Below are 15456 nucleotides of genomic sequence, written 5' to 3'. Positions count from 1 at the left end.
TAATTACGAAGGAGGAGAAGTACCATACAGTCCGTTGCATGGTGGAAGATGGCCTTCGAGATTGTATTAGGAAGTCTCGATGGAAGCCTTCGGAGGAAGATCTGCATGCATTTACTTTGGCTTGTCGTGAATTGCCTGTTATGGCCTCAATTCGAATTCGCGAAGTCATCTTGCGGACACGGCATGGTCGCACCCTGCAGACAGAGTTCCAGTACCTGCTCAATCTCTCTGATGCACCCACCAATCTCGACTGGGAGTACTTGCGAATACTTCAAAGAGCCTATATGCCTGATTCATCTGCAATGCCTGCCGATGTAGCCAAGATGTATCACCTATTGGTTGGCACCATTATTGCGGCACGTACATCACTGAGTGTGTACTCTATGTCACAGCTTTTAGGAATTGCCGAGGATGAGGCCCAAGCCACATTGGAACCAATCAGCTCCATCATTGGAGAGGATGTGGAAGGTGTTAAATTCTATCATGCCACAGCGAAAGAATTCATAATGGGGGATCCAATTGGCAATGGAAACGACAAAGTGTTTTTTATCAATGACAAGCAAGGATTTTTCCTTGGACCACGAATCCTTCAACTTTTCAATAATTGTTGCAAGGAGAATAAATTCAGAATACCCACTAATCCCCTCTCAGTGACAAAGAAAAATGGGCAGATTTTAAACTCAAGTGGGAGCAACCCCAACACATCCGATATGTTATTAACAATCTGCTTGACCACCTGGACCCTGCACAACTCTTTTCACAAGAGTCCAATAACAATGGATTGCAGAACGAGTTTAATTCCTTCCTTACACAAAACTTCCTTACATACCTGCACATGGAAGGGTGCCCTCATGTGCCAGCAGGATTTGATGAATACAATGTAAGTCTGAGTTGGTTCATATTATGTTTATATAAATGATGTGACATTGCTTTCAATAGAATCATGATGTAATTGAACTCCTGCAAGAGGGTGTGGCAGTATTCTATGGGGCAGCAGGCCATTCTTGGGTCATTCATCGATCATTATCTCTTTTCTGCCCACCTGGATCACCTCTTTGGGAACTATATGGCCACCTCTTTGAGCCTGTTTGGGTCTTTGGTCTTTCTGGCAAGATTTTGAGCCACTTGATTCAATTGAGTGAGGCTTCACTTAATGCCCAAACACTTATGGAGGTGAAATTAGATGGATGGCCAAAGGAGGTTGATATGTGGGGTCATGAAGAGATCAATTATGAAGCTGAATTCCATGATCCTGATGTCCGTAATGGCATTGTGACATGTGCAGCACTCTCAAGAGATGGTCGATACATTGCACTTGGGTTTGGTAGTGGTGTTATTGAGATTGCTGACATTGATGATCAGCATATGATCACTCAGTTCCAGAATCATCCACCCAATCCACCAGCATGGATTGAGTTTATCCATGGTGACATTGTGTTGCTACCGAGGATTTTGATGGGAACATCACTATCTATGGCTATGGGTGCTCCCTGTGAAACTTGGCATCTCCCTGTAGGCACCTATCCTGTTGTAACTGCAGTCTCAGATAGTGGATTCTTCATTGTACGAGTTCTACGGGATCCAGGAAAGCCTTGGTACAACAACATGGCATGTATAGACATTTTGGGTGACCCACACATTCAGCCACTTGCCTCTCCTCCTTCTGACTCTTCCATTCCATCCTCCCAATCCAATTCCGAGTCCTTTCCTGAGCGTCACACAGTTGGATTTTCTCCAGAGGCACAATACATTGCTGCCTTTGATGCGCACAGTGCTTTTACCTGGTCAACGGAATCAGGTGATTTTATTGCATGTTATGATGTACGGGGAGATAAATCTTGGATTATAAATCCTGGCATGGCCCTACTTGCCCATATCACATCCCTCATCCAGTATCTACTCAACCCACTCTTCCATTGGCAGGTGACACAGTCCATGTGCATCATTCCTGGGTGGATGCAGGGCCTGACTTGGACAAGTCTTGGATCAAGCATCCATTTTTCCATCACTTGCCAAAAAATGAATGGGGCTATTCATTTGCTGCAGGAAGGACCCTGCTAGTCAATCTTTCTGGGTCGGGAGTATGGTTCAATGGAGACTCACAACTTGATGTCCCAAGAGGTATTACCCATTTTATGTTAAGGCAAACAGCACCAACAACATAGATGCCTGGTATGGTGATCGACTGATCAATAATATCAACTATTTCTACTGCCTCAGTCCAGCAAGGATGGTACTCGATTTCTGCTCCAGGGCAAGATGAAGGCCCCCATTGTTGTCGATATTGGCAAAGCTGCTTGGTATCTGAGTGCTACACTTGATTATGATTTCACAGTGCCTAGCAACTATTCTCCTTGCAGCACATCATCAGACATCTCTTCTCCCAGTGACAAATTATCTGATGATTCTTTCTTCTGAAACATATGATGATTGACTGCTTTAGTGTTTTTGCTTTTGTATGGGATTGTGCATTGTCTGTTTCTGTCAGGGGATGATATGTAAGTGTCTGCCTCTTCCCACTATCAATATCTTGTAAGTCAGCTAGTAGTATGTTGCCACATATTCCCTATCATATCATATATCATTACTCTGTTGCTGTCACTGCTGCCCCTATTCTGGCTTTCCCTTTGTATCCTATGTTCACTGAAGGGTAGAACCTCAGTGTTATCAATGACTAGGTTTTTGGGACTCTTCTAAGTGTTAGAAGGCAGCAGATTTGGATGGTCCCAGAAGTGGAATGCGAGACTTAATGCATGAGGACCTTGGCCTCAGTGACTTAGAGGGGAGTGCTGTGCCACTACTGTTTGTCTAAGGGGGTCCTTAATTTCAGGGCTAACGAGGTTAGTCTTGAGGGGGGAATCCTGTCAGGGCACACCCACTGACCCAACCCAGTTCCACTTCACCCAGTGCCCCTTTCCCCTCCTCCCTCTATTCCTTCTTCTTCCCATCCTGTCTCCTTCCTATTCTCTCCTCTTTCTATTTTCTTTTCTTTCTATTCCTATTTACACAGATGACCTTTCCTCATATCAATGTACTATTGAGCCATCCACAATGTGCACATGACACACCCAGTGCATGCACTTGCAGCAGATACCCTTGGGATCCCCTGCAGGGACACTGAAAGGGATCTTACTTGTTTTGGGGATGGTACATTCCATTCCCCTGTTTGCCTCAGGCCTCAGTTGGTCCGTCTAAGTATACACTTTGATGGGCTGTATATTAACAGGGTAGAAGCAAAGGCTGACCCACCTTTTACAGCTACCCTGAGGGTTTATATACATTCTTTTGCATTCTCAGCACAAATAAATAGAGAAGCTTCCATGATGCTAAATTAGCGTCACAACATAATTATCAGACAACACAACATCAATTGATGTTGTGGGCAGAATATAGATATGGGCTGGGGCCTCACAGGGATACTGTCATATCCATCTATGGCCATTGTCCTCCACTACCTCCGATCCTTCCGGACTACCTCTGCTCCTTCTTCACTAACCTTGGAGCCCTGTATTCCGCAATCACCTCCGACTCCCTTGATGGTCACCACCCCCTCTTTTCAATATATTACCTATGCCTCCCTAAGTATGGAGCCCTGAAGGCCTCCAGACAGCTCCGATGTCTGCTGGTGCACTCCCACCCCCACTGGGCAATTCACTTGCTTGCCCTGCAAGTCTACCTTTGGGCCTATCCCTCCTTTCCATTTCTGGGTTATAGCCTGCCACTCTGCTAACCCTGTAACCCGACTTGTCAGTAATATTCAGTCAACTAATGCTTAACTCCATTAGCTCCGCTCTGCTCGGTCCCGCCATTCACAGGCCCACCCTCGCTGTAACTATATATACTTAACTTGTAGATAGGTTACACCCTAGTGATAAAATCGACTAGAGTTAATCTCCGTTCTCACTGCCAGTAAGTAAATTAGGGCATGGACATGTTACTAGGCACAGCACTCCTGGTCTGAGTCACTGAGGCCAAAGCCCTCTGCCATGGAGACATCTCCTTTGTCTCACATCTGGTCTCTAACAGTGGCCACACTGCTGGGTGGGTGTGGGAATTTGGTCTGTGGGGACTGGGAATGTGTCTGAAAAAATAGGGAAAAATCATGGAAGGGTAGGAATAGTATATGAGGACGTGTGTGATGTGTTTCGTGAAGTGGGGATGTGCAGGGATGGGGAAATCACGATATTCGGCTTGTTTGTGCAGTACCAGCTGTGCCCACCTACACCGTTCCTGCTGCATGAGCCCAACTTCATTCCTATCCTCCTTGAGGACTCCCTGCTCACCCCCCCACTTGCCCCTGGGCTCCCCTGCACTTGGCTGACTCCCCACAGCCACACCAACCTTCCCACCCTGAGTCCGCTTCCAGCACTGTGCCCAGCATGACTCCTCCTACTCTGCCCACTTGCCCTCACCAGGCTGCTACCATTCCTGTGCCTGACTCCAGCCCAACTCCGAGTCCGGCACTGCTACAATTGCCATCACCACTATCGCAGCCCTACACTCCTTCACTTATTTATCTGTTATTGTTTGTTTTGACCCTCGTCATTGCCAGCCACTCTTTGTTCCCATTTGCTTCCGGACCCTTCGGCCTTCAGCCTGGTCCGCTTCTATTCATTTCCTCTTCCTATATATATCCTGTATGATACTTTATTGTACTTCAGCTCTAATATCAACTTGATCATGACTCCCCAGGTTCTGACCCTAACAAGGCAACCCCAGTGAGTGTGAAATGAGGGCCAGGAGACAGCTAGGGGGCACAGCACTCCTTTAGAGTCACTGAGGCCAAATGCCCTACCCTCAGGCCTTGTTCACGGCATCATGGCTTATAGCAGCCTGCAATGGCAACCCTCGGTGCTGGCCCCAGACCCATATCTAACAATAGTGTGGGAAAGTGGAAAGAGCAATTTAGCCTTTCCTCCCACAACTGTTGCAAATATAACTTAATTTTGTTGACAGCCTGAGGAACTAGGCTAACCAGGGTTGGCACCTACACTAACCCCTTACATTCCTTCTCTGCAGCCCCATATTTGTCATATCAATTGTCTTGTTGTGTCAGGGTAATAGCCCCAAACCCCGAGCCACATGTAATTAAGATACATATAGTCATGTGGGTAAGCGGTAACCTCCGGGTAACTGCTTACACACTACCATAAAATACACACCATTGTATCACTTATGGCTCTGTGTGCTGAGCTACCCACTGGGACCTCACACTTTTTTTAAGTGTATGAGGTTACAACACAACCCACAAAAACTTATCTTAACAATCTGACTCAGTAGCGCCAATGACGCCTAAACATGCCCATGAGGGCAAGGTCACGTCTGCAGTGACGTTAAAAAGAAATGAGTGGTTCATTAAGAAACCGCAATCTCCCATCATGGGAGATTCAAATCAACAGCCATCATCAGATGATGACGAGGATCAACACGATCCAGGAAAAGCAACCACCTCAGGGTTGGCCCCTGAAGGTTTTAGAAACTTATGTGGAGTAAGTGTGGGGCCCAATACCCCTAGGACTCCACGACATACCGATCTAACCCCAGCTGGGGAAGATCCTTCACCTCCTCAGGAGGTGATCAACTTGTGCGATAAACATGTAAGTGCCAAATGATCAGCCCAAAAAGCTGATTGGATAGAGTTGCAGGAAACTCCAGGGCCCAACTATCCCCTGGAGTCCTCCCCCATGTCCCCAAGTCAAGCCCCAAAGGCAGACAAAGGGAAACAAAGGGAAGAGCCTCTGCGTTGGCTATCCGAAAAACTACTGGACTTGTTCCAGGTTCCGTCCAAATGGAGGACGGAAAGTGAAGACCAACTTCTCCTCAGGCTGGGAGCCCAAGAAGGCACGAAAAAATGCCCTGAGAGCAGGATCTCCCAGAGTGCGGAAGCTCCAAAAGAACTTCCGCTGTTTACACTACCCATGCCATGCCAGACAAGGCAAGGTCGCCAACCTCAGAGGAGGTCTCCGAAATAATGAAGAGGAGGCGAACCAAAATGAGGGAGTTTGCTGAGGAAGCCTTACAGAAAAGTAAGGAAAAACCAGTGAACAGACCCCTCTATGAAAGGGAAGCACCCTCTGCAACAGCCTCACCTAAACAAAGCGAGTGTGGAGTGGTCACTCCAAGAACCCCTTCTGGAACCCCCAGAAGCGGCAATGTCAACTGGGGAGAGTCACTGCTCACCCAACCAAACTTCCTCCTGGAAAACCAGGAATTGCACATTGTTAGGTATGGGTCAGCAAACGGGGACAACCAGCGGGGACAAGGCTCTGGGGTTGGGCTTCGGCCTCAGCGACTCCAAGAGAGTGCTGTGCCCACCTACTGTCTCAGTGCCCACATTTCGAAGTGGCTTGGGCTGCCTTGTTAGGGGGGACAAACCATGTCGATATTCAGACTAAAGTTATGATGATGTAATATACAAGTATATATAGTAAGGAAACTGAATGGGTCAGGTGACAAATAAAACAAAAAGGGGCCGGCATCCGGGTCAGAGTGCATGGTCGTGACACACATAATAAATGCAACTCTAGAAAGAATGGCCAATGCAATTGACGCGTTGACTGAAAAAATCAGCGAGCAGATGGACTTGCTGAAGGAGATAAACTTCTCACAAAATAGTGAGGAAACAAAAAAATACCCCTAGGCCACGGGCCAGGACAAAAACAGAACTCGTGAAAAATTCACGAAAAGAACCACCAGTGAAAGCACACTGGAGTATCATCAGCGACTCGACAGAGACACTAAGGAGATCCTTCTCCCAAGGATAGGAGAAGACAATGCTGAAAGAAGGCATTGTTCAGAAATTAGGAGGAGAATCGGCATGCACCAAAGGTTTGGCCAAACATCCACCTTTGACGAACCTCTCGAACAGAGAGGTAACTCAACCACACTCTCTCAAAACAATGAGAGAATCCAAATACAACTTTAGGCGAATTCACCTGAAACCAAAGAAATGCTGTGAGGAAGATTCCCCCCAGCGAAAACCCCCCCAAAGGAGAGATCTCCATTGGATAGCGACCCTGCAAAGGCAGGGGAGCAAGAGGAGTACCTAGAGAAATGGTACGAAAAGGCCATAAGAATGGCCGAAGTGAGAATACTCACTCCCTACCAGCTCTAAAAAATGGGCCAGCTTTTCCTGACAGGAAATGGTCAGGAGAGAACGGCATGGAATTGTTCTGGCAGTGGTTCACAGAACTACTGGGATTCCTTGCCTCATGAGGATGCAAAGGTCTCCAATTCGACGAAGTCCATCTGGACAGCTTGATTCGTGGATTAGGGGGACCCGCATTTGACCTTGGAATAAGACTCCAAGATGAAACTCTCCTCAGAGGAGACAAGGGCATGTTCCTTGAAGTTCTCAACATATTGATGAGAACCTTCATTAAAGCCTCTGCCGTGTTGAACATGACAAAGAAGTACTGCAATGTTAAATATGAAGTGGAAAAAGGCCTAAAACAGTTCTACTTAGAATTGTCTAAAGCAGCGTCCCAGATGGTGACAGGTTCCTAAACTACATTCCCCTCGAATGGAAGAGGGAAATGATCGCTCATGACAGAATCAGAGTGGACTTCTCCTCAAATGAGGAGATGTTAAAAGCAATATCTTGTGTAGACGAGATAATTGACAGGCTGAAGATGTCTTCAGCCTACAAATCAGGATATTATACCCAAACAACTACCACGGCAACCACGAGCCGCGGTAGAGCCCTCCCATCAGGGAAGAAGGCTGAAGAGCCAAAATCCAGATGTGTCAGGGGACAAACCCGGGTCCCCATGACCCCTCTCTCTATAACCCAGAGCCTGACCTGTAACAGCCCACCTCAGGGCACAATGGTACTGTGGGTAAGAAAGTGTATAGATAAATAGAAAGTAGGCTACACTTGCCTACTGTGGGTAAGAAAGTGAGAAGAAGGTTAACTTCTCACTTTCCCACAGTGGCCCCAATATGGCGAAAACTTCCGGGGATACCCGGAAGTCACATGAAGGTAGGAACCGGGCCCGGAGCATGCGGCGTGCGGAGCGTGCAGGGGGGAGGCGCACATGCGGGTCCAGGTCCGGGTCCGGGCTAGTCAGGGTGTGTGCCCTGACAAGATGGAAAGATGATACATCCTCGAAAAACTCGAGGAAAACTGACCAAAAGTCAGTTCCAATTTGCAGCAAATGCAGCAAAATAGGGCAAACGAAAGATTGCCCAAGACACAATGCAACAAGCGATGAAAAACCAAGGCTCATAGCTGCCATGGAGATCACGAATGCATCAGAAGAAGAGTCAGAAGACTCATCAGACAAAAAAACCAGAGAACAACTCTGGTAACTCTGGAGCATCAAGTTTCAAAGTAGAGGACCCATATGAAGGACCTCAATACTCACCCAACTCAGAGGGTGAGGAAGTCAATGTTGGGACCATAAGAATGGGCCCAATGTCAGTCATTGATTATGACAACATAAATTGTAAAATCAAACTGGCTGTAGCGTGCCAGTTAGAAAACATGGCAGATGAGAAAGTCGCCGAAGCCTTGGTGGAAGCACCAAGAAAAGACCCCTTGGGGAAATACACCAAAGTACCCAAGGAAAACAAGGGAAAAGGGAAGAAGGACCAAAAGTCCATCGAAACCCAGCTGTCAGGGCACACCTGCCTGACCCGCCTCCACCCAGGCCCACCTCACCCGGTACCCCTTCTCTCACCCTGCACCCTTCCTTCATATCCCTTCCCCCTCTATCCCTCTTCCACTTCTATTTCTATTTCTATTTCTATTTCTATTTCACACAGATGACCTTTCCCTTATATCTATGTATTATTGACCTGCCCGCAATGTGCACACGACATGCCTAGCCCCGGATGACCCTGGATGGCTCTAGGGCGCAACCTAGTGCGCACGCATGCAGCATATGCCCTCAGGATCCCCCACGGGGACACCTGGGTGACTGCGGCTGTATGCGGGGTGACATGGCGGACCTCATGTGACCCAAGCCGCATGTATATAAACATGCCTGGGGTGGGAACCGAAGAAGTAACCTTCTTCTCAACATTCCCACTTCAGGTAAGTAGCATAGTTTCCCTTCTTAATAATAACTCAACATTCCCACTTCAGTCTAAGTGGCCAGGGACCACTGTCCCACATCGGGCCTGCCAGTACACACACCCAATCTACCCCCCATGAGGTCCTTAGCACCGGACGCTATGCCCAGACCGCCTTGACCCCAGATGTGTCCCTGACACCAGACCCCCCTGTTTGATGCGAAATTCTGCATCTCAAAAGATGCAGGAAAATACCCCGCAAACAGACCGCTCTCAACAAAGAGAACGCTGACAGCTCATATAAAAATAGCAGGTGTAAAAGCCTATGCGCTATTTGACAGTGGAGCCGAAACAGATGCTATATCGCCGGACTTCATCCATGCGGTCCATATCCCAATTCTCCAATTGGAGAAACCCAGTTGTCCTCCAAATGGGGATGAAAAGAACAAGATCACAGATCCTGTTTGGAACAAACGTGGACATTGAAATCAATGGCCACATAGAAAAACACTACTTTGATGTAATTAACATCGATAGATATGATGCCATATTCAGCACCCCCTGGTTAAACAAAAACCAGGTAAGCTTAGACTTCCAGTCCCACAAAGTGAGAACGGTGAACAAGGGCAACATAGATACCCTTGGAGTCAGCGAAGACCATGTAACGAGATCACACAGATGGAAAACTTGAGCAAGAGCTCGAGAACAACCAAAAAAGAAGCCCCCCTGACAGGGAGGCGGGATTGAAACACACCTCAGGGTAATTGAAAGAAAGTACCCTGAAGGTTGGCCCAAAACTTCCAGACATACCACATCTGGAAGGTCTCTCCATGAACAACCCTGAGTTCAAAATACTCAGGGAGTGGTGGAAAGAGAAATTTGAAACTGTAATGGCACCAGCACCATTAGAAATGCCTCCTTTGAGGGAGGTGAACCATCAAATCCTGTTAAAGGATCCGAACAAAAAATTTTGGGAAAACACCCTGAGATGTCGTGCAGCACTGCAGGAAGCACTAGTGACCAAAATAGATCACTATGTAAAAGCAGGATGGTGGTATCCCACAAACAGCGAGCAAGCATGCCCACTACTGTGTATCCGCAAAGCAGATGGATCTTTGCACACGGTAATAGATGCGAGGAATCATAACTCAAACACGATCCTTGACGTCACACCAATGCCAGACATGCGACTGATCCAAGAATCAGTCTCCAGAGCAACATACTGATCCAAGATCAATATGTCGGATGTGTATGAACAAATACGTGTGGATCCAGACGACGTCCATAGGATGACATTCTCTACGCCCCATGGGATGTACAACTCGAACATGATGCAGCAAGGAGACTGCAACGCTCCCTGTACTTTCCAGCACATGTGGACCTGGGAACTACGAGGAGAAGTAGGCAGATGCCTACACATCTGGTTCGACAATATATTCACCAGCACAAGCTCGGTGGAGAACCACAATAAAGCACTATTGTGGTTGTTCACTCGCCTCAAGGGGCAGGGTTCTACATAAGCCGGAAAAATTCCAGCCATTTGCTCCAATCCTAGACGTTCTAGGAAGCTGTGTGGACAAACAAGGCATCCATGCCCAAGTGGATAAAATGGAAAGGATCCACAACTGGCGAGAGCCAGTAGACCACACAGGAGTCCTAAGATTCCTGGGAATGGTAGAATATCTATCGATATTCATGCCAAACATCAGTGGCTACACAGGGCCACTGCAAACAATCTGCTCAAACAAGCAGACATTCAGGTGGACACCACTCCACCAGAAATGCTTTGATGAGATCAAACATCTAGCATGCAGGGCCCCGATCCTGAAGCCTGTCCAGTGGAATCCACCAGAAAGCCTCTCAGAAGAAGAGAGGAGCAAACTCCACGTCTGGGTCATAACAGATGCATGCCCAGCGGGCATGGGTGCACTAATTGGACAAGGCAAAAAGTGGCAGACTTGCCACCCGGCCACATTCATGTCCAAAAAGTTCACCAACACACAAGATAGGTACTTCGCCTATGAGCTCGAGGCACTGGGTGTCCTCGAAGCACTCATGAGGTGGCAAGATGATCTCATGGGAGACTGTGAATTCACAGTAATCATGGACCACAAAGCTTTGGAATATTTCAAAGCGAAAAACCACAACTCAGGTAGACGCCTGAGATGGCAAGCCTTCTTTGCAAGCTTTAATTGCGAAATAAAATACATGGAAGGCCACAAGAACAAAGTGGCAGATGCACTTTCATGGTACTATGACTCGTCAACTGACAAGGATCTGCATTTCGACGACTACATGTCGGCAGACATCCATCTGGACGATACTATCCCCAACAGAATCGAGGAATATGAAGAACTGCTGCTAAGCAGTACCCTGAGTAAAAACTCAGAGAAAAAGAGACTTGCAGCAATACGTGCAAGAAATACCCTCTAGGGGGGAGCAATAACCTAGACAAAACTCTAGGGGGGAGTGCCCAAAACCTGGAAGAAATCATAATTCCAGAAGAGAACCTTTGAAAACAATTTGAAGGAAAAGACCTCATTGAGGCAATAAAATCTGGATACTCGCAAAGCCAGATCCACTGGGAAATCCTAGAGAACCCGGGGAATTTCAAAAACTTCTCCATAAAAGATGGACTGATAACCCAACTTGGAGGAGGAACAACCCAAATAGTAGTCCCGAAAGGGAATTATGAAAGGAAGTCCATTCAAGGAATAATGCTCGAAAACATCCATGAAACACTTGGACACTTAGGATCCAAGAAAACAGTGGAAACCCTCCGTCGATACTTCTGGTGGAAGTCAATGAGGAAGGGCACCCACAAGTTCTGCAGGTCTTGTGGAACTTGTCAAACAACAAAGAAAAGCACCAGGAGAAATCCCGGACTGCTTCACCCACTCCCGACCCTGGAAACACCGTGGTCATCAGTAGCCATGGACTTCACAGGTCCATTCCCAACAAGCTTGGGATATGATTACCTCTGGGTAATCATCTGCAGGTTGATGTCCAACGTCCACCTAATTCCAATAAAAACAACAACAAACGCATTAGAACTAGCATTTGTATTCCTTCATGAAGTTGTAAGACTTCATGGTCTACCACACTCGATCATATCAGATCGAGACTCGAAATTCATGTCAAAACTTTGGTGCGAACTACACTGAATACTCGGTGTGCAGTTGAAATTCACAACTGCATTCCACCCACAAGGTGATGGCCAAGCAGAAAGAATGATACAAAAAGCAGTACAAATACTACGCATGATGGTCAGACCAGATCAACGCGACTGGGCAGCGAAGCTGTCAATCGCGGAATTCGTGATCAATGCGAGCTTGAACACATCAACAGGATTTGCCCTGTTCAAATTAATCTATGGCCACATGCCAAAGATGTGCCTAACAGCACCACCCTCGGACTACCTGGGAGTAAATGACTTTGCCCAAAAGGTGAAGGAAAACCTCATGGCAGCACACAATGCAATAATACACAATCGCACTGCTCAAACAATCCAGGTGAATAAGAAAAGACGCCTGGACCCGCCTTTGAGAAAAGGCGAGCTTGCATACTTATCCACAGATAAGCTGAACCTACCCAAAGGGAGGGCAGGTAAACTAAAGCCCCTATACATAGGGCCTTATGAAATTCTGGAAACATTTCCAGAGACATCAAACTACATCCTCAAGTTGCCACCACAACTTGAACAACGAGGAATCCACCCAAGATTCCATGTATCCCAGCTCGCGCCTCACGAGCCGAATGACCAAGAAACCTTCCCAAATAGGGAAGTAAACATATTTTACAATTTCGGGGAAGACCCCAATCGCGAAGTAGTAGTTCACAAAATCTTAAACCATGTGTGGGTTCACAATGAACTCTGGTTTAAGGTTAAATGGGAGCTAGGGGACACCACATGGGAACCCCTAAGAAATTGCAATGACCTCGTCCACCTGGACAAGTACCTCACATTACAAAATGTAAGGGAACCAGAAAACCTCCCTATCAAAGAAGACAGGGAACTCTCGGCATCACTACACCCCCAAAAATGGAGGTGGAAGAAGTAAAGCTGAGGGACGATTGCCCACAGCCAAGAGCATGGGAAAGTTCTGGGTGAGCAACTTGCCCGGACAGCCACACCATGTGCTAGAGATCACATGGGCCAGGCGAGTAACTTGCCTAGACCACATGAACAATCCAACAGTAAAATGGAAGCTTCCCTCACGCCCACTGTTGTCCATTGCCTTGGTGACAGCTATGCATACACGGACCACTGAATAGGTGTCGTTAATTTGTTTTGACGTAAATGTGATCCCTCCATGGTGCGAGTCCGTGGTTACCCAGGTGCATCTCTCTACGCTTTCCTCCCTTCGACCTCACCAAAATATGGTGCCGGGGGTACCTTAATATGCGTGAGTAACCATGCATCCGCATGGGGCTCACGTACATACCCGATCACAGAGAAAGACCCCGCCTTCCTGGTCAGCTTGACGTCTGTTCCTAAGTATATCGAGAGGATTTACAGCAATGGCATCCAGTAATCGTTATCATTTACGAAAAAACATGATTTGAAATCTTTCATTTGCAACCCAAACTTGTCGAGACAGAACAATTTTGGAAATCACATCCTTTCTCTTGGTTTCGGTCATACACTAACATTAGTCTCGTCTCTAGGGCTCGAAAATTGCCCCAGGACACCTTGCCAATTTTGAGACTTATCGCCCAATATGTTGTCAAGATCCCAATGGAGGAGTCTTGAATCGAGACACGTCCAGTTACGTCAGAAGACAAAGACACTGTAACCTGGCATGTACAAAAGATCAGGAACAATATTGCGAAAATTAATCCAGTTGAGCAGGTTTGCCCATTGTTCTGGGTTTTCACATCATTAGCTACCCAGGTTGTGTTCATGCCTTACCAGAGTGCCTGATGTGGTCTGGGGAAGCATGTCATGGATATTCACTCAGTTGTATCATCAGCTAAAGATGTCCCCCGGTTCGCGCTTTTGTTTCCTCTGTTCCACTGACCCCTGGAGCGAAACAAAACCGCCATTTCGAAGTGTTATGTTGATCCTTTCTTACTCAGGTTCTGATCCCTTCTGTCAATTTCGATGTCTATGTTGGTTCTTCCACTACCTGTCATGGGAGATCATCATGCCACCCGCATTCTGTACATGTTCCATGCTTATCTTATCACTGGTAATCCAGCAGAAGATATGCAACCACCAGCAAGTGATACGAAGGACATACTTAATTTCACTGACACTACCGGTGGTCGATCTGTCACTTCAGCTGGGCTACCTCTAATAACCGTAGAGAATGTGGAGAACGTGACGAGTGATGATGTACAATAATATAATTCTTATTGAAACCTCTATTGCACTACTTCCTCAAGGAGATTTAGCCCTTTCAGTATCCACTGTTTTGGCTACCTATCTGTAAAATGTTCGGACTAAGGACACTCGGGTACCTGCTCATTCAGATGACACAGGTGCTAGGGACGTATGGGAAACTGGGGCCTGGGAGCCGTGTATGAACAACATGGCACAAAGTCAACAAGCAAAGCAGTTATGAGTGCTTTGAGTGGATGCCTAACTTCAATATGCAGGACGAGAATCGGTCTCGTTCAATTGTCGAAAAAAAGACACAACTCTTTATTGGAGTCCGGGATATATTGTGGAGGGACCATCAGCATCAACCCAGACTCAGACCCAGTCATTCCAAACGTTCTGACAAGATAAACAAGCATAAACAGAACGGCTTGGGTACAAGCCTGGGCATCATAGACAAGGTTTGTTTTTGTTTGTTTTTACTTGATTAGTTTCGCTCATCGGTGCTTCAATTCAAAGGGTGCTTCAAACCCGTCCCGGGCGAAAGCAATGAATTTGTCGGAGTGATCCTGCACACTGCCTTTCAGGACAATTTCCCTTGACATATAGCCACACCCATTGGCATGCCGCTATATACATCAGGAAACCCCTGAGGCCGATTGAAGTGGTTGAGATCATTTCAACCTCACATGATTTACAATCACTTCAACTGGGTCCCCTGATTGTAATCACAGCAATTACGGGGGTGATTGAGCTGATTCAGTGATTGTACGGTTGGTTGTATCGGCGCGCTATCACATTCTCTCCCACATTGAAGTTTATCAATAAAGTTTATTATATTTGAACATTATGTTGCGTACATACTTGGGAAAAGAACCCAGATACAAGTTATTACAGTAGTACCCAAACACAATGTAATGCAAAATGAAACACAAAATAAAGAGAAGAGGAAAGTGGGTGAAAATACAATGTAATCAAAGAAAGCAGACGCGCACCTCCACCACTGAACCCTTTGGCACCAAACCCGGCATAAAGGTAGAGCTAGTTGTCTTCTATCGAACAAACCTAAGATTGTCAGAAACGGATGAGTGGTTGCTGAGTACATGTGGTAAGAAGTT

At 46.7% G+C, this 15456-nt stretch overlaps 1 protein-coding gene across 1 annotated transcript; it reads left to right on the top strand.

Annotated features, from left to right (window-relative positions):
• Window positions 1–38: 38 nt before the first annotated feature.
• On the top strand, window positions 39–2418 carry EI90DRAFT_3135100 (uncharacterized protein; the record flags this gene model as incomplete). The annotated part of the gene is made up of 6 exons (XM_039064707.1): window positions 39–541; window positions 652–880; window positions 940–1798; window positions 1894–2081; window positions 2144–2172; window positions 2226–2418. The coding sequence occupies 6 exons, from the start codon at window positions 39–41 to the stop codon at window positions 2416–2418; spliced, it is 2001 nt and encodes a 666-aa protein (XP_038908937.1).
• Window positions 2419–15456: the final 13038 nt, after the last annotated feature.

Source organism: Cantharellus anzutake (assembly GCF_015039405.1).
Source record: "Cantharellus anzutake strain C23 chromosome Unknown EI90scaffold_130, whole genome shotgun sequence".
NCBI lineage: Eukaryota > Fungi > Basidiomycota > Agaricomycetes > Cantharellales > Hydnaceae > Cantharellus > Cantharellus anzutake.
The sequence above is the reverse complement of the archived record's forward strand: the minus strand, read 5'-3'. Positions and strand labels throughout refer to the sequence as shown.